Raw genomic sequence first — 16,769 nt, 5'->3', positions numbered from 1 at the left:
CCAGAACAACCGAGAACATCCTCCAATCATCCAAAACTAAAGTCTACGAGAAAATCAAACAAAAAAAATTGTAAAATCCCACAAATTAGAAGTTATGTGAGCAAAACACACACATTAATTAACTTAAAACCTATCGAAGCGAGACCATCAAGCCATCGATCGATTTGTATGTGGCATGCGGCAAGCACCAACAATAATTTGTTGAGGGAGGCGCTTCAGGCGGCTCGATCGCCATGTCCGAGGAGGCGACATCAACCCCTGCCCGTCGCTCGCCGATGCATTCATGATGCTGAGAATGCGGAGGTGTTCGACCTGTGCGGGGAGTCGCCTCTTCGTGGCGGTGGTCCTTCCGACTGCGCTTGCCTCCCGCCCCCACAATTATGCAAAAACAACAACAAAACATGCACAAAAAAGACAAACAAACACACACACACACACCTCGAGATCTACACAATTAGCATTTGTATATAAGAATGTGTCGTACCGATGATCCATTCCCAGGTCCTCCTCCGCTGCTCACCAAAGCTGCAGCGCCCGTGTCGCGTTCACTTTGCGGAGCGGTGGCGGAGATGCCTGGCCTTGGAGCAGGTGCGATTGATCGATCCATTGGTTGACAATTCGAAGAACCCTCAGAGCACCCAACTGTTATACGAGCAAATCCTGTGTGGAATCCGTTTATATGTATTTTGTTAAGATTATTGCGATCAAATTGTGTCACGAATTATTATTGTTATTTGTGCGTATGTGTTCCTCCGTATTCCCACTCTGTATACACACGAACCCCTTACCTACCTACCTACCTATGTGTAACCCATATGCAATCGATGATTAGGTTTTAGAACTGTAACTGTGTATTCGAAACAACATCCGAAGCAAGCAAACAACCAACAACAGACATTGTATGAAATAAATTGTAATTTCTAATTTCCAAAAAAAAGCCTTGATGTGTTTTCAAAGGGTAGGTGGGATCTGTGGGGAAAGTTTTCTGATTTTTTAGATCGACTGCCGGATGAATTTGCTGAGAATGGGGCTGTGGAAACATTAGTCAAGGAACAAAGAGATTTTTGTTTTTTGTCACAGGAAGCCATGGCACACCCAGAGCGGTCCAACATTCACCGACTGATGTCTGCTCTGAGTTACATTTCAGATTGTTATATAAGTCAAATACCGATCTAGTTTACGGAACTGAGATAGCGACTGCCTTGATTTCGGATCGGGTCCAATTTTAGCTATTTTTCCACGCTATAAAATGAAACGAGAAGGGACGTGTGAGACGCTTCTTACGCGTCACAACTTTTATACCCGGCACTCAGTACTACATCTGCAACTTAGCGGTTTTTTGTAAAATTTTACATTTTTTCTTCATCTGTCATCTACATCAACAACACTACTCACGCCAACACGCTCCTTAGCTCGCCACCCTCCCCTAGAAACACACACTGCAGAGTCGCGGCAGAGGCAGCGGCAGAGACGTGTCAGGGGCAGAGGCCAATAAACTGAAGTATCTTTTGGGGGCTGCTTTTGTTCTCAAAAGTATAGCATACTTTCAGGCTGAAACGTTCCCAATTATAAAATAGCGTAGGACAGCCATATCCTGCAGTCCTTGTGGTCCTTGATGGACTCAAGCGATACAGGAGACTCGTACCTTCGCCAGGAGGCATGCCATGTCCTGATCCGACAGGAAACAGCCGAGTTATAGCGTTGAAGGGGATTATATAGAAAAACAATATTCAAATGGCATTATCCTTAATGTCCTAGCACCCGAAGTGATCCGGGACATTTTCCCGATCCCGAGGAGGCGTGACATGTCCTTTTTCGACAGGAAACAGCTGAGCTATAGCCTTGTAGAGATTAAAAAGAAAAAACAACGTGAAAATGGAATTATCCTTAATGTCCTTGCACCCGAACTGGTCGCAAAGGATCCAGGACATTGTGCCGATCACGAGGGGCGTGGCACATCCTGGACGGACTACAAATAAAGGAGAAAACAACAAAACAAATCTCTCCTGTTATTTTTGTCAAATTTTGACAGTCACCTCTTTGCACAGTGGCGCCCACGCGATGAAGACGGTCATTTCTGGAACTAAAATAACGTAGTTCGAGAATTGGCCGATCTGTGTTGCGACGCCACTGTGAACTTTTGAAATTGCTTCACTGAAATGGCCGAAAACTGGAAAATTTTCAGACCAAGTACCAGGCGAACAAAAGTCAGCAGAAGGAAACTTGTGTGAAAAAACATGGAAACCAGTTGCCTTCTGCTGACTTCTGTTCGCCTGGTACTTTGTCTGAAAATTTTCCTGTTTCCTGTTTCCTGGCCGAAAACAGGAACATTTTCAGACAAAGTACCAGGCGAACAGAAGTCAGCAGAAGGTAACTTGTGTGAAAAAACATGGAAACCAGTAACCTTCTGCTGACTTCTGTTCGCCTGGTACTTTGTCTGAAAATTTTCCTGTTTCCTGTTTCCTGGCCGAAAACAGGAAAATTTTCAGACCAAGTACCAGGCGAACAGAAGTCAGCAGAAGGAAACTTGTGTGAAAAAAACATGGAAACCAGTTGCCTTCTGCTTGCTTCTGTTCGCCTGGTACTTTGTCTGAAAAAAATTTTCCTGTTTCCTGGCCGAAAACAGGAACATTTTCAGACAAAGTACCAGGCGAACAGAAGTCAGCAGAAGGAAACTTGTGTGAAAAAAACATGGAAACCAGTCGCCTTCTGCTGACTTCTGTTCGCCTGGTACTTTGTCTGAAAATTTTCCTGTTTCCTGTTTCCTGGCCGAAAACAGGAAAATTTTCAGACCAAGTACCAGGCGAACAGAAGTCAGCAGAAGGAAACTTGTGTGAAAAAACATGGAAACCAGTTGCCTTCTGCTTACTTCTGTTCGCCTGGTACTTTTGTCTGAAAAATTTTCCTGTTTCCTGGCCGAAAACAGGAAAATTTTCAGACAAAGTACCAGGCGAACAGAAGTCAGCAGAAGGTAACGTGTGAAAAAACATGGAAACCAGTTGCCTTCTGCTGACTTCTGTTCGCCTGGTACTTTGTCTGAAAATTTTCCTGTTTCCTGTTTCCTGGCCGAAAACAGGAACATTTTCAGACAAAGTACCAGGCGAACAGAAGTCAGCAGAAGGTAACTTGTGTGAAAAACATGGAAACCAGTTGCCTTCTGCTGACTTCTGTTCGCCTGGTACTTTGTCTGAAAATTTTCCTGTTTCCTGTTTCCTGGCCGAAAACAGGAACATTTTCAGACAAAGTACCAGGCGAACAGAAGTCAGCAGAAGGTAACTTGTGTGAAAAAACATGGAAACCAGTTGCCTTCTGCTGACTTCTGTTCGCCTGGTACTTTGTCTGAAAATTTTCCTGTTTCCTGTTTCCTGGCCGAAAACAGGAACATTTTCAGACAAAGTACCAGGCGAACAGAAGTCAGCAGAAGGTAACTTGTGTGAAAAAACATGGAAACCAGTTGCCTTCTGCTTACTTCTGTTCGCCTGGTACTTTGTCTGAAAATTTTCCTGTTTCCTGGCCGAAAACAGGAACATTTTCAGACAAAGTACCAGGCGAACAGAAGTCAGCAGAAGGAAACTTGTGTGAAAAAAACATGGAAACCAGTTGCCTTCTGCTGACTTCTGTTCGCCTGGTACTTTGTCTGAAAATTTTCCTGTTTCCTGTTTCCTGGCCGAAAACAGGAACATTTTCAGACAAAGTACCAGGCGAACAGAAGTCAGCAGAAGGTAACTTGTGTGAAAAAACATGGAAACCAGTTGCCTTCTGCTGACTTCTGTTCGCCTGGTACTTTGTCTGAAAATTTTCCTGTTTCCTGTTTCCTGGCCGAAAACAGGAACATTTTCAGACAAAGTACCAGGCGAACAGAAGTCAGCAGAAGGTAACTTGTGTGAAAAAACATGGAAACCAGTTGCCTTCTGCTGACTTCTGTTCGCCTGGTACTTTGTCTGAAAATTTTCCTGTTTCCTGTTTCCTGGCCGAAAACAGGAACATTTTCAGACAAAGTACCAGGCGAACAGAAGTCAGCAGAAGGTAACTTGTGTGAAAAACATGGAAACCAGTTGCCTTCTGCTGACTTCTGTTCGCCTGGTACTTTGTCTGAAAATTTTCCTGTTTCCTGTTTCCTGGCCGAAAACAGGAAAATTATATATATATATTATTAAAATTATTATATATATATATATATAATATAATATAATATTCAACACAAAACTGAAGTACCTGGTCAATGCGGACTCATCTCTGCGACCAACCAATTTCGCAGTAGCGATTAAATTTAAAAAAAAAAATGAAATGGCCGAAAACTGGAAAATTTTCAGACAAAGTACCAGGCGAACAGAAGTCAGCAGAAGGTAACTGGTTTCCATGGCTTTTCACTGTGTCAAAATCTGGATGCTATGAAACCGCAATTACCTTCTGCTGACTTCTGTTCGCCTGGTTTTCCTGTTTTCGGCCTTTTCAGTGGACCAATTTCAAAATTTCACAGTGGCGCCCCAACACAGAGCGGCCAACTCTCGAACTACGATATTTTAGTTCCATAAATGGCCGTAATAATCACGGTGGCGCCACTGTGCGAACGCATTTTTAGTTTAAGAAATGGCCGTCGTGATCGCGGAAGCGCCACTGTGCTAACTACGTGGTTGGTTCACTACAAGAAAGTGTTTGTTGTACAACAATAACAAAAACATCTTTTGATGTGCAAGTTTTTTTTTTTACAACAAATTTTGAGAACAACGACAGAACAGTTTTGTTTTCTTCTTTTCTCCTATATTTGTGGGCCACACCTTTTCGTAATCAGGACAACTTCCCCGATCCTTTTTCAATCTCTCTCGCTTCAAGGACATCAAGGATTAAGGATTCAATTGCACATATTTCCCATTCCCATAATAAATACAATTGATGTTAGGTATATGTATGTATATGTATACTTCTTTTATTTGATATCTTCGCCTAGAATTGATTCTTAATTGCTTGGTGGAGGCACAAAGTTGTAGACGACAATCTCCAGCTGCTCCTGCCCGAAAACGTACTCCAGAACGCCGCTGACTTTGTCCCATTCCAAGCCATCAATACCGCAACCGATGCGCGGCATGGCCAGCTGCTTAACGATCTTCTTTCGCTGCGAAAAGGTTCGAAATGCATAAGCAAAGAATTGATCTAAAAGTTAGCGCAAGCCACTCACCATGTGTTCGCGCATCTGCTCCAGAGATGACTGCAGCGACTCGTATGTTGGTTTTCCCCAGCTTTGTGGCTTCGTCACCAGATAGTAAATGTTGCGATCATTATCCTTGAGCACAGCCACATCACCGCTGGCCGCCTTCTGGGCACGCAGCTCATCGACCTTGCCGTAGACCTTCTTGAACTTCACAGCTATGCCTGCGCCCATGGCCAAGTCAGCGCCCACGCAGTGGGCTAATTTTCAGTGGCTAAACCCACCCCGTCCCGCAGCTTATATTTGTTTTTGAAAGTTCTCTCATTCACACTCTGCTTCGCGCAGTGGCCGCACACTGGCCGTCTGCCGCTGGCTCTGCCTCTGCCGTGAGTCTGCAGTGTGTGGGTCTAGGGAAGGGGGGCGAGCTAAAGGAGCGTGTTGGTGTGAGAAGTGTTGTAGATGTAGATGACAGATGAAGAAAAAATGTAAAATTTGACAAATAACCGATAAGTTGCAGATGTAGTACTGAGTGCCGGGTATAAAAGTTGTGACGCGTAAGAAGCGTCTCACACGTCCCTTCTCGTTTTTTTTTGTCACAGGAAGCCATGGCACACCCAGAGCGGTCCAACATTCACCGACTGATGTCTGCTCTGAGTTACATTTCAGATTGTTATATAAGTCAAATACCGATCTAGTTTACGGAACTGAGATAGCGACTGCCTTGATTTCGGATCGGGTCCAATTTTAGGTATTTTTCCACGCTATAAAATGAAATGAATGCCATTCCAGATCAGACAAATGTGCTTACAACTTCAATTACAGCTGGAAATTAGCATTTTCGCCATTAAAAATATATTAATATTCGCTTACGCACCACCATCAAAACTTATAGTTGAATTTACACTCCGCATACAGATACTTTCGACAATGCAGACCGAGCTGCTGCTACTCCTATTTCTCTGCTTCTGCCTCGACGAGAGGCAAGTGGTAAGCATTCACTTTGGCAGAGATTGAAGTGAAGGCAGAATAGGAGTGAATTTTTACCTATAGCTCTGCGATGATCAGTTGGTGTACAAGTTGACGAACATCGAATGCCAAGGAAATCCGGATCGTGTAAAAAATATCTCCTGCAGTCTGAAAGCGATCAACTGGAATAAGGCGATCGCCAACATGGATTGTTACCTCACTGTTCCATTGCGCAATCCTGTGGTAAGATTCTCCTGCAAGGAGCCTAACTATGGACCCGCAGTGATCCCACACCTCTGCCAGATTCGGTTGCAGCTCTTCCAGAGGGACTATGCCAATCAGTGGAAGCCTTTCCTGGTGGATGTGTCCGTTAACGTAAACGACGTGATATCCAGGAGGAGTTTTCTGCCCTACGGTGTCATCATGTGGAAGTGTTTGCAGCGGTTCACCAATGTGAACCACTCCTTCCCGATTTCGGTATGGGTTGTGTCTTCGCTACCTTCTCCATTCTGTACTCTCGTTTTCAGGGCCATCTCTTCGCTCGCAATGGTTACTTGGATACATCCTTGGTGCCACCCTTTCCTATAGGCATCTACCAGCTGAGTTCCGTTATCGTGGATAAGAACTCTACCATCAGCGAGCACATAGGCACCGTCAAGTTCTATATGCAATCCATGCTGACGGTGAAGAGCAAGAAGAGACCCAAGTCGTAGGGCTCTTTTCTGAATAAAACTGACAACTGCAACATTTTTTTGTTTTCTTTCTATATATTTTCATTTCTCAGCGCGTTTACATGTTCTGTTCTTCGGGTTTCAGTGTCTGTTTGAGTCCACTTGTATATACTATGCCATGTGTGTGTGTTCTGTTCTGTTCTGTTTCGTGTGTATATTGTATATAGTTCATATAATATATATATATTCTTTTGATTACATTAGTTACATTTGAATCAACTGCAGTTGCTGGCTCTGGGATCTATAATCTGCATCTGCATCTGCCCGTATGGATACGAATGTTAACTCAACTGTTGCTTGGCCATAACCGAAAAGACAAACACACGTACACGTGCATGTGCACAACATCTGCTACTGTACGTCTGCTAATGATGGATTCATAATTGATTTCCCTCTGCAATTCATTAAAGCGGTTGTAATATTAATCTTTATTTTTATGATATATCGAATACATGTATATCTCGCACTGGATAAGTCCCGTCCCTCTATATGTACACAAACTAAAACAGGGCAAAGCAAAGGTTAGGGCAGGGCAGGGCAGGGCAGCGAAACTCCCTACCGAAATGTTAAAATTAAATCGGAGTCACGTACTCGTAATAATAACTGGATAACTGGAGCTTGGCTTATCCTACACACTGTACTGTGTGCATGTATGTATTTGTGTATATGTGTAGACTGACTTGACTGTACGTTTATATTAGCAAAATATGGAATTAGCCTACGTTTGTATGTGTGTGTCCTACGTGTCTATGCTTTCCCTTGTTCTTGTTGTTGTTGTTCGTTCGGTTCTATCGGTTCCTGAATGCACTTTTTTGTTATGAACTGTACAATACAATACTATACATTACAATACAATACAATACAATACTCTTTGTTTTGCTTTAGAAAATTCGTATCGAAAAATTCCTTTTTGTTTGTGTTCTCTATGCTTGCAAAAATTTGAGGTAGTTTTATTTTATTTGAATTTCTTTATCTTTATCTTCTTTTTTGTTCATCTTAATCTTTTTCCTTTTTCCTTTCCGTTTGTGTTTTAGTTTTAATTTCTCTCGTTTTGTTGTTGCCATACAAAAGCCTTGAACAATTTTGGGTGAAAGGCATCGAAAGTGGAACCGAATGGAAGAACTAAACTCGATCAGCGATTACAAAGTATTATGTAAAGTATTGCTTTCCATACATACGATCAGGTTCTATAAAAGCCAGGCGGGGGCCATATACATACACTATACTCAGGGGCGCACATAGATTTGTGTGTATATATATTTGATTCTTGTATACAATTATCGGCTAAAACTAATTGGGGCACAGAGACGCATCTACACTATCTCTAGACAACACTCAGATAATCAGATGATAATATTACTCGTCGTATAGCTATGATACACACATCGCTTTAGGGCAGTTTTATTGTTTTTTTTGCAACATATTGAAAAAGGATTGCCATTGGGGAAGGAAGTCATCTCATGGCTGACTCCTTGCACACTAAATATTATCAGTTCAGTCGTTCCTAACAACTGTGGGTTCATGTTGTTCCATTACATTTTTGGCAGTGTTGAGTAATCGTTTTTTTTTGTCTTTCTCTTTCTCGTTTTTCGATTCAGTTTACGTTTTTGGTTTTACTTACTTTAAATTCACATATAAATTCATTGGCGTCGAGCAAAAATTATAAATTACGTTTACTGTTAAGGCGAATTTTTGTTTGTTTATATTGTATGTTATGTATGTGAATCGAGTGTGTGGGTTTGGGTCTGGGTCTGCCTGCCGTTCAGATATGTACATGTGTAAAACCAACAGCAAAATCAGTGAAAAAGAATACAAAAGATAAAGATAAATCGTTCTAATGCGTTTGGGTGTGTTTATGATGTGTGGGTGGCTCTGCTGCTCCTTTCGATAACTTTATTTGCATAGTTCGTTTAATGAGGGATTGGATTGTGTTGTTGTTGCCGTGGCTAGGTTCTAAATGATTCGTTTAGGTGTAGCTTAAGGGGTTTAAGAGCGAAACTAGTTAATGATATTATTTATATATATCTATGTATAATGTTATGTACAGACTGCTCCTCTTGGAGACGAGTTTTGCATGGGATTTTTGCACTAACTTAATGGATAATCAATCGTCAATCGATCGTTTGGGGCTTGTTGTTTGCATTGCTGTTCGAATTGAGTACAAAATGTTTTACAATTATTTGATGCAGCTTTCTCTGTAGCTTTCGTAAATGCTTAAAGTCTTGTGTTCTTCTTTGCTTGTGTTTTCTCCACCTTTTGCTCTCGCTTCTACTCTACTTTAAAGTTAACCCTTTGACCACCGAGCGAGCCGTGGGTTGTGTGTGCGTTTTTTGGAAGTTTTGGCCTGGTCCTAAAGTTACGACTAAAACAATGGGAACGAAACGGAAACGAAATGAATATAAAACACGAATACACGATAAACTAACACAAAATACATTAGAAACAAACAAGTCTTGTTCACTCCACTCCACTCCACTAACACTACCAAATAGTAGGCTGCTCCATCAAAATGTACAATTAACTAAGGGCTAAAACCTACAAGCTAGAGACGCTACAACTTAAGACATTTTTGTTCATAACAGTTGCTCGAACGCGCGCGGGTGGGTTGCGATAAGGTGGCCACAGTAACTGACTCGGATCTCCTACATACGATAATGTATGTAAATGCGATAAGTGTATGTATTTATGTATGTAACTATGTACAATGCACAGCGAACTAAGAGGATGGTCGATGATCAAACTGAACAAAGCGTGGGCCCTGGTCTGTCTCTGGTAGCTGCACCCTAAATGGTGTGGCTGTTGGTGTGTGTTTATATAGATCTATATAGTACGATATATGCGGTACGATGGCTTAAACTTATAATCGTAGAATATCTATTCTAGTTGTCACTGTTTACTCGTTTGTCTCCTTGCTACTTAAAGAATACTTTTTTGCTTGTGGTTCTGTTTCTCTTATATGGGCACCAGAGCGTCCGTTGGCACCACGGGCACCATCTTGGGCGGCTTGCGGGGATGCTTGCGGCGCTGCTGCATCTGCAGTTTGGCAATGCTGAGCACCTGCTGGTAGCTGGACACAGTCCCACTGCTGGCAGTCCTCGAGCTGATGGTCGCAGAGATGCCATCATCCTCCTCCTCCTCCTCATCGTCCTCTTCATCCTCCTCCTCCTCGCAGTCACTGGCACCCAGCTCCTGCAGCTCGTTCACATTGTAATCGTCGGCAAAGAGCTGTGCATCGTAGCGCAGCCTGTAGGCCGTGCTCAGCAGACTGTCCACGCGTGTCTTTTCCGCCGGACGCATGTGCTTGATGTGCAGCACCTTCGTGTGGCAGCGCGTCCGATTCGGACACTCGGGCAACCACTCGTCCGATATTCTGTGGAAGAGAGAGGGATTATGCATTGTTAAAGACAGATATCCAGCAAGCTGAACTTACATCTCGCGCGGGGACCAGCGCACGAAGCAATCGTGTCCGCCCTGGCTGTTCCGCCTTCGCATCACGCACTGGCCCTGGAAGGTGATGGCCTGGGCGCCATTGGTGAGCGTGCTGATCTGGCGCAGGCGGTGCTGCAGCCCCTCCATGATGCCCGTGTCGAAGAAGTCGAACATGCGAGCTGCAAGAGAGTCGGTTAGCTGTCGGCCAGTCTTCGAGTGCTTTGCGCGGGACCCACCTGAGAAGGGCTGTCGGCGGTAGCGCAGCTTCTTGCCGTTCTTCCGCAGCTGCTTGGGCACGGGCGGGTCGGAGGTGCGCTTGCTGGTGCTCTCCTTGACGTTGTCCGTGGCATTGAAGTGGTTGTTCACATGCTTCTGCAGTGCCAGCTGTGGGAGACAAATGGTTAGAGGGGGAATCTCTAGCGAAACTTTCTCTCTGGCAACATTTACCTGTGAGCCGAACCTCAGGCCGCAGCCCTCGACGATGCACTTGAACTGCTTGGAGCCGCCGTGGGAGAGAACGTGGCGCTCCAGCCAGCGGCGCGAGCAGGACTCCTTGTTGTACACCTTGCAGCCCACCCAGAGGCAGGCGAAGGGCCCCGTCTGGGTGTTCACGTGATGCGTCTGCATGTGGTCCAGCAGCTTGGAGTTGCTCTCGTGCTTCTTGTTGCACTTGTCCCAGTAGCAGACGCCGTCGTGCCGCTTCCCACCCTTGCCGCCGGCCCCGGCGCCTGCCGGGAACCGGATGGTCTTCGGCTGCGAGAGTATCGGCGAGATGGCGCACTTGGGCAGGCTCTTGCTGGCCGCTTCGGCCAGGGCCGTGTCCACCACTGTGTCCGCGCTGCTGGCCGGCGTGGGGCAGGGCGAGATGGAGTCTGGGGAGTCTGGAGCAACGTCTGGGGCGGCGGGCGAGGGTGCACTGCTGGCCAGGGAGTTGCTGTCCGAGACGGAGGCAGACGCGGATGAGGCAGTTGTGGGCGGGCAGGCCGAAACCGACTTGGCAGACCTGCAAGAAAGAAATTAAAAAGGCAGTTCTCGATCCACTCGCTAAGCTACTTACATGCCATCCGCGATGGAGTTGCTGCTCTCGCTGTTGCTCAGGCTGCCGCCGATACCGGACTCGGGCGTGGGCAGATCCCGCAGCCGCTTGTGCGTCGGATGCGTCTCCAGAGAGCCCACCGACTTGTCATCCTCCTCGTCGTAGTTGCTGCTCCCGCTGCTGCTGCTGCTGTTGCTCCTGGCGCTGGCAATCGGTGGCGGCGTGGCCGTTGGCTCGCTCTTCTCCAGCGGCGGCTGGGTCATGTCTGTGGTCGTCTGGGAGCAATCCTCGCCACCGCTGGAGATGCACGACGAGGTGACCATCTCGCTGAGCATGTCCGTCTGACTCGCGGCCCTACGGCTGCTGCTGCTGCCCGCTGAGGGCGACGGCGCCGGCGAGGGCGAGCTGAGGGAGGCGGGCGTCGAGGGCTCCAGCGAGAGATCCGCCGCGGAGCTGACGCTGTTCGAGTAGCTGCTGCAGGAGTTGGAGTTGGAGTTGCTGTGGCTGCACTCCGGCAGCAGCTCGTGCTTCACCACGTCCAGTGCTCCCCTGCTGCTGGGCAGCTGGCCAGCAAAGCTCTGGGGCTTGGGCGAGGCCAGGGGGGAGACCGAGGAGCATTGCGAGCCGATGGCTGCCACAAGGGCCGAGGCCGAATCCTCCGAGGGCTCCGCCTTGATCTTGCTGAAGGCCGACAGAGTGCAGGAGTTGGAGTTGGACAACGCTGGCGAGGATCGCAGCAGGCTGCTGCTGCTGTTGCTGCTCGGCGAGCTGAAAGGCAGCGGCGTCAGCGGATGGCTGCTCGTCGACTTGGCCACAATGCTGATGGCTCCCTGCGAGTTCTTGACGAGATCAAAGAGGTCGGGTGTGCCACTCCCAGCGCCATTGCCATTGCCAGCGCCACTGCTGCTGCTGCTGCTGATGCTGATGCTCGTGTTCCCGAACTTCGCTGCTGGCATCTGCTTTGCCATGCTCAGCGTGGGCAGCAGCTTCGAGCTGGCAATGCTCACCAGCGGCGGCGTGGGATTGCTTGTTGTGGGCGCGGGTGCTGGAGTGGGTGCCAGGGACACGGCTGGCGCTGTGCTCTTGCGCAGCTGGCACAGTTCTTTGGTCGCCGATGTTGGCACGAGTGGCGGTGGCGTCGTTGGCGTGGCAATGATGGGAGACGAGCCCGTGGGGAACTTGCCGCCGCCGTTGCTCTTCGCCGTGAGCCGCTTCTGGTAGGGCTTGGCGCTGGGCAGGGCAGTCGTCCGCTTGGCAGCTGGCGACGATGCCGGGGAGCAGTTTGCCTGCGCGGAGGAGGATGAGGAGATGGTCACCAGCGGCGGGGGCTGGCTGGAGCTGAGCCTCGGAGGCTTGACAAGCGCACGATGCTGCTGCTGCTGATGTTGCAGCTGCTGCTGCTGATGATGTTGATGCTGCTGCTGCTGCTGCTGCTGATGATGATGTTGCATGGCAGTGCTGTTGATGCTACTTAGATTATTCGAGGCATTGTGGTTGTTGCTGGCAGTGATGAGTTGTTGCATCTGCAGTTGCTGCTGCTGCTGTTGCTCCGTTGATGGCTCAAAGATGGAGCTCAGTGCGGGAATGGGCTGCAGGGCGGGCAGGCTCTGATGTTGCTGCTGCTGCTGTTGGTGCTGCTGCTGCTGCTGCTGGTGTTGATGTTGCTGCAGGGCCAGCGAGGCAGCCACTTTCTGCTGCTGTTGCTGCTGCTGCTGGTTGTTGGCTGCAATTGCGGCCGCCGCTTGGGCGAGCATCGCTGGCAGGGTCGCGGCATTGAGCAAGAGTCCTGCCGGCGTGGCCATGAACACGGGCTGTGCCGCAGCGGCAGCGGCTCCGCCTTGCACGAGTCGTTGCAATTGCTGCTGCTGAATGGCGGCGGCAATCTGTTGCTGGAACAGCTCCTGGAAGTTGGCCGCGTTGTTGGGCGAGGGTGTGCTGGCTGCCGCCTTCGCTGCCACCGCCTGTTGCAGCTGCAGTTGCTGCTGCTGGAGCTGTTGCTGCTGTTGCTGCTTCATCAGCAGATCCTGCAGCTCGTTGGCGCTGAGCAGACCAAAGGGATTGCCCGTGGAGGCTGCTGCCGTGGCCGTGGTCGCCGTCGTGGTGGTGGCCGTGGTCACCTGCTGCAGCTTGAACACCGTCCCGTTGAGGAAGTACTGGGCGGCTGCTGCCTGCGCTGCTTGGGCCGCCTGTGCGGCGGCTGCATTGTTGTTGGCTGCGGTGGCCATCGCTGCCTTGGCCACGTTGTTCAGCTGCATAATGTTGGCGGCGGCCGCCAGCTGGGGCGGCAGTTGGACTAGATTCGGCAGCTGCACGGGCAGCTGGTAGAGCGTGGGATTGCTGTTGGGATTGGGGCTCGGGGCGGCCGTTGTCGTGGGATGCGTGATGGCGGTGCACGTGGCCGTGCTGCTGGCCAGCCCGGTGGCCGGGGAGATCTTTTGCTTGAGCGCTGGACTCGTGCCTGGCGGTCGGTAGGCCATGGCCGCCTTGCCGGACTGCGCCTGCAGCTGGAGCTGCTGTTGCTGCTGCTGCTTCATCTCGGGCGTGCGCGGGGCGATGGCCACGTGCTTCTTGGCTGGCGACTTGCCCGTGTGCTGGGAGCTGTTGGAGCCGTTCGAGGAGCTGGAGGACGAGGAGCTGGAGGAGGAGTTGCTGTGGTTGCTGCCGTTGCTGGGCGTCTTGCGCAGGTTGGGCGCCACTTGGGCGATCTTCGCCGGCTGCTTGGTGCTCCGCTCGATCTTCTTGAGTGCGGGCACGGGCAGACTCGTTGTCTGGCTGTTGGCCACGGGCACGGGCAGTTGCAGTGGCAGCGGCAGCGGCACTGGCGCTGGTGTCGTTGCACTTGCATTTGGCTGTGGTGGCGACAGGGCAGCGGGGCTGGGAGTGGGCGTGGCCTGCTTGGCCGCCTGCTGTTGCAGCTGCAGTTGCTGCTGCTGTTGCTGCTGCTGCTTCTGCTCCTTGAGCTGCGACAAAATGTTAAAGTACTTGTTCAAGGAGGCTGTGGTGGCGGGCGTGCTCATGGTCAGCGTGTTGGCCGGATGCAGGCCAGGGGCTGTGCTGGAGCTGGCATTGGGTGGCGGCGACAGCTTGCCTCCCGGCGTGGGCTTCATCTGGGACTTGAAGAAGCCGGTGATCTTCGTCTGCGACTCCTCGAGGGCCGCCGCCTTCAGTCTTTTGCTCGCGTCGCTGCCTGCCTGGGGCTCGCAGCGACTCTTCTTGGCCGCCGCCACTGCCGGACTGCTCCCCTCTGCGCTGCTGGAGGACGCTCCTGCTCCTCCGGCGGGGCGCTTCTTGTTGGCCGCGGCGGCCGGCACGGCGGTGGAGGTGCTGCCCAGATTCGTGTTCCACGGCCACTGGAGGGTGGGCAGCAGGCTGGGCTGTCGCCCCTGGGTGCTGGACATGGCCATCGGCATCGTTGTGGGTTTGGCAGTGCTGATGCTGAGGCTGAGGCCGTGGCTGTGTGTGGGAATGGCCGAAGCTGGGGACGCTGCCGCTGTCGGGCTGCTGCTGTGGGTGGAGGACGCTGTGGAGGAGCTGTTGCTGCCGCTGGGAGTGCTGCTGGTGCTGGTGCTCCCGCTGAGTATCTGGGGCGGCATCTTGGTCAGCTGTTCGTCGCTCAGTTGCGAGTGCGCACTGTACGGGGAGCCGGGCTCGGACGCATCACTGGAGCCCGTGCTGGAGTCCGCGCAGCTCAGCGAAGTGGCAACGCCGCTGGAAAAGAAGGCAAAAAGAGAGCACACGATAAGTAAGCGTTATCACATGGTAGCGGAAAGGAATGGGCTGCGGCTTAGACTACATAATGTGGTAATCAATTCGTTCGCTCCCTGGGATGCTCCTCCTTTGGCCGCAGCCACACCTTCTTTGCAGCCCCTGGCAGGGGCTGTCTTCTTTGCTGCTTCTGTGGACACCCACTCCACTCGCATACTCGCGTCTTGCTGTCAATCAATTTTCAATGGAATCACCTTCGAGCGCTTGTTTTAATTCATCAATTTTGCAATTACATTGCGTTTCCGCCTTGAATTTTGTTTGTGTGTTTGTGTCGTTCCTTTCTTCTTTTTTTACACGCTTTACTGTTGTTTTTTTGCCCCCTCTTTTTTTCCACGGTTGTTTATTTGCCTGCCAGTGTTGGGCAGGGGCGAAATATCGATATGGTGAATTATAACAGTGCGCTAACAGCTGTGAAGTTTCCCCAAGAGCATGCACACAAAAAGCTGGCTGCTTTGAGACATTTTGGCGCGCATTTCTTTTTGAAATTTAATTAATTTTCTAAATGAAAAGCATTCATCATGCTGCCCCCTCTCTCCCACACTAGTCTCTCTGTGGCCGTAAAATGTTAGCCTGGCAAAAAAGCCAGGAAGGAATGTGTCCTTTTAGCGCAGCGAAAAAACAACAAGAATTATGTTGCGAGAGAGCAAACCACAAAGAAAAAGAGCGAATCGCAGAGAGCGACTGACACTCGCTCTCATACATATGTAGCACATAAAACGGGTCGATAAATAAACGAAAGCATAAAGTAAACAAAAAAAAACGAAACGAGAACTGAGAACTGAGAACAGAAAACAGAAGAGAAGAAGAAACATGCAAGGAATACAGCAAAGAAAAAAGGCAGCCACGAGAGAAGCAGCCGAAAAGAAAGAAAATAAAAACTCAAACTCTCTGCTCTCGCGTCTCTCTTTCCCTCTCTCCTTCTTTCTTTCTTTTTTTCTGATTGTCTGTTTGTCCGCGTGCAACATACTAACAGCCACAGCAGCAGCAGCAGCATAGAAACGGATGGGGGCAAGAGACTCGACTCGAAATCTAATGCGGGAAAATATTCAGTTTTCAGGTAGCGAGCGGCGCAGCGGTCTCTGTTTCACGCGACTGTGGAATGGGAAGGCTGCGGCATGTGAAGTGTGGAGTGGGGGGTTAGGCAGCGACTCTGTGGGCTGGGCTGCACGTATGCCATTCCTTCGTCTCGTTTGACTGGACAAAGGGAAGTAAGGGCATACTTCAGTCGGTTCAAGCATAAAAGGATTCTCCTGTTGTATTCCTACACATTTACTCTTTAATGGAATTAACAGAACGAACGCGTTGAGCGTGCTCTTTTTTCACACATCACATTCATTCCTACTCCCCTCCTTCTCTCTTCCACCTTCGCTCCACTCATTCTCTGTGCATTCTTTCGTTTTGATTTGCTTTAATATTCGCTTTGTATGCATGTGCTTTCTGTTGCACTTGAATCTGTTTTGTGTTGTTGCCTCGTCTCTGCCGCTTTCCATGCGGTAAACAACACTGTTTCTGCTTCGTTATGGTTTCCAGGAATTTGTAATATATTTTATTAGCTTTTCATATCATCGTATCATCCAGGTTGCGGCGGCAGGCACACATTCCACCTGCCCCGTCTTGTTAGTCGCATCGTTAAACGCGGAGATTATGCCTAAGCTTTGCCTATGCTCTTGGAGTTTGGGCCGGGATTTGGGTTTTA

The 16,769-nt window shown here is 49.2% G+C and overlaps 3 protein-coding genes across 6 annotated transcripts in view; 1 reads left to right on the top strand and 2 right to left on the bottom strand.

Moving 5' to 3' along the window:
• Positions 1–4,626: 4,626 nt before the first annotated feature.
• On the bottom strand, positions 4,627–5,982 carry LOC117889751 (ADP-ribose glycohydrolase OARD1-like). Its single transcript, XM_034794197.1, has 4 exons — positions 5,967–5,982; positions 5,177–5,406; positions 4,968–5,113; positions 4,627–4,642 (listed from the first exon to the last, which is right to left on the bottom strand). Exons 1-4 carry the CDS (start codon positions 5,980–5,982, stop codon positions 4,627–4,629), a joined length of 408 nt encoding a protein of 135 aa, XP_034650088.1.
• A 91-nt stretch (positions 5,983–6,073) lies between these two features.
• LOC117889750 lies at positions 6,074–6,825 on the top strand. Its single transcript, XM_034794196.1, has 4 exons — positions 6,074–6,133; positions 6,197–6,355; positions 6,416–6,589; positions 6,640–6,825. Exons 1-4 carry the CDS (start codon positions 6,074–6,076, stop codon positions 6,823–6,825), a joined length of 579 nt encoding a protein of 192 aa, XP_034650087.1.
• A 422-nt stretch (positions 6,826–7,247) lies between these two features.
• LOC117892570 (zinc finger protein jing) overlaps positions 7,248–16,769 on the bottom strand; it is a 134,615-nt gene continuing 125,093 nt past the window's right edge. For 2 of the 4 annotated variants that reach the window (XM_034798896.1, XM_034798893.1), the window contains exons 2-6: positions 11,330–15,016; positions 10,720–11,275; positions 10,509–10,656; positions 10,274–10,451; positions 7,834–10,213 (exon numbers count right to left, since the gene is read on the bottom strand). In XM_034798896.1, coding sequence (XP_034654787.1) covers positions 9,796–10,213; positions 10,274–10,451; positions 10,509–10,656; positions 10,720–11,275; positions 11,330–14,901 — 4,872 coding nt within the window. In that variant the 5' untranslated portion in view covers positions 14,902–15,016 and the 3' untranslated portion in view covers positions 7,834–9,795. Of the gene's footprint in view, positions 10,214–10,273; positions 10,452–10,508; positions 10,657–10,719; positions 11,276–11,329; positions 15,017–15,267; positions 15,416–16,769 lie in introns of those variants that run through there. The other 2 variants (XM_034798895.1, XM_034798892.1) reach the window with 2 other exon arrangements.

Source organism: Drosophila subobscura, chromosome E (assembly GCF_008121235.1).
Source record: "Drosophila subobscura isolate 14011-0131.10 chromosome E, UCBerk_Dsub_1.0, whole genome shotgun sequence".
Classification (NCBI taxonomy): Eukaryota; Metazoa; Arthropoda; class Insecta; order Diptera; family Drosophilidae; genus Drosophila; species Drosophila subobscura.
Note: the sequence above shows the minus strand (reverse complement) of the source record. Positions and strands in the feature narration are given on the sequence as shown.

Bases quoted from the DNA above. Each gene is read 5' to 3' on its own strand.
- LOC117889751 (XM_034794197.1), bottom strand. The intron at 5,114-5,176 runs GTGAGTGGCTTG...ACCTTTTCGCAG, and splicing joins AGCAGATGCGCGAACACATG to CGAAAGAAGATCGTTAAGCA.
- LOC117889750 (XM_034794196.1), top strand. From the start codon at position 6,074: ATGCAGACCGAGCTGCTGCTACTCCTATTTCTCTGCTTCTGCCTCGAC. The intron at 6,134-6,196 runs GTAAGCATTCAC...TTTTACCTATAG, and splicing joins GCCTCGACGAGAGGCAAGTG to CTCTGCGATGATCAGTTGGT. The intron at 6,356-6,415 runs GTAAGATTCTCC...CACCTCTGCCAG, and splicing joins TTCCATTGCGCAATCCTGTG to ATTCGGTTGCAGCTCTTCCA.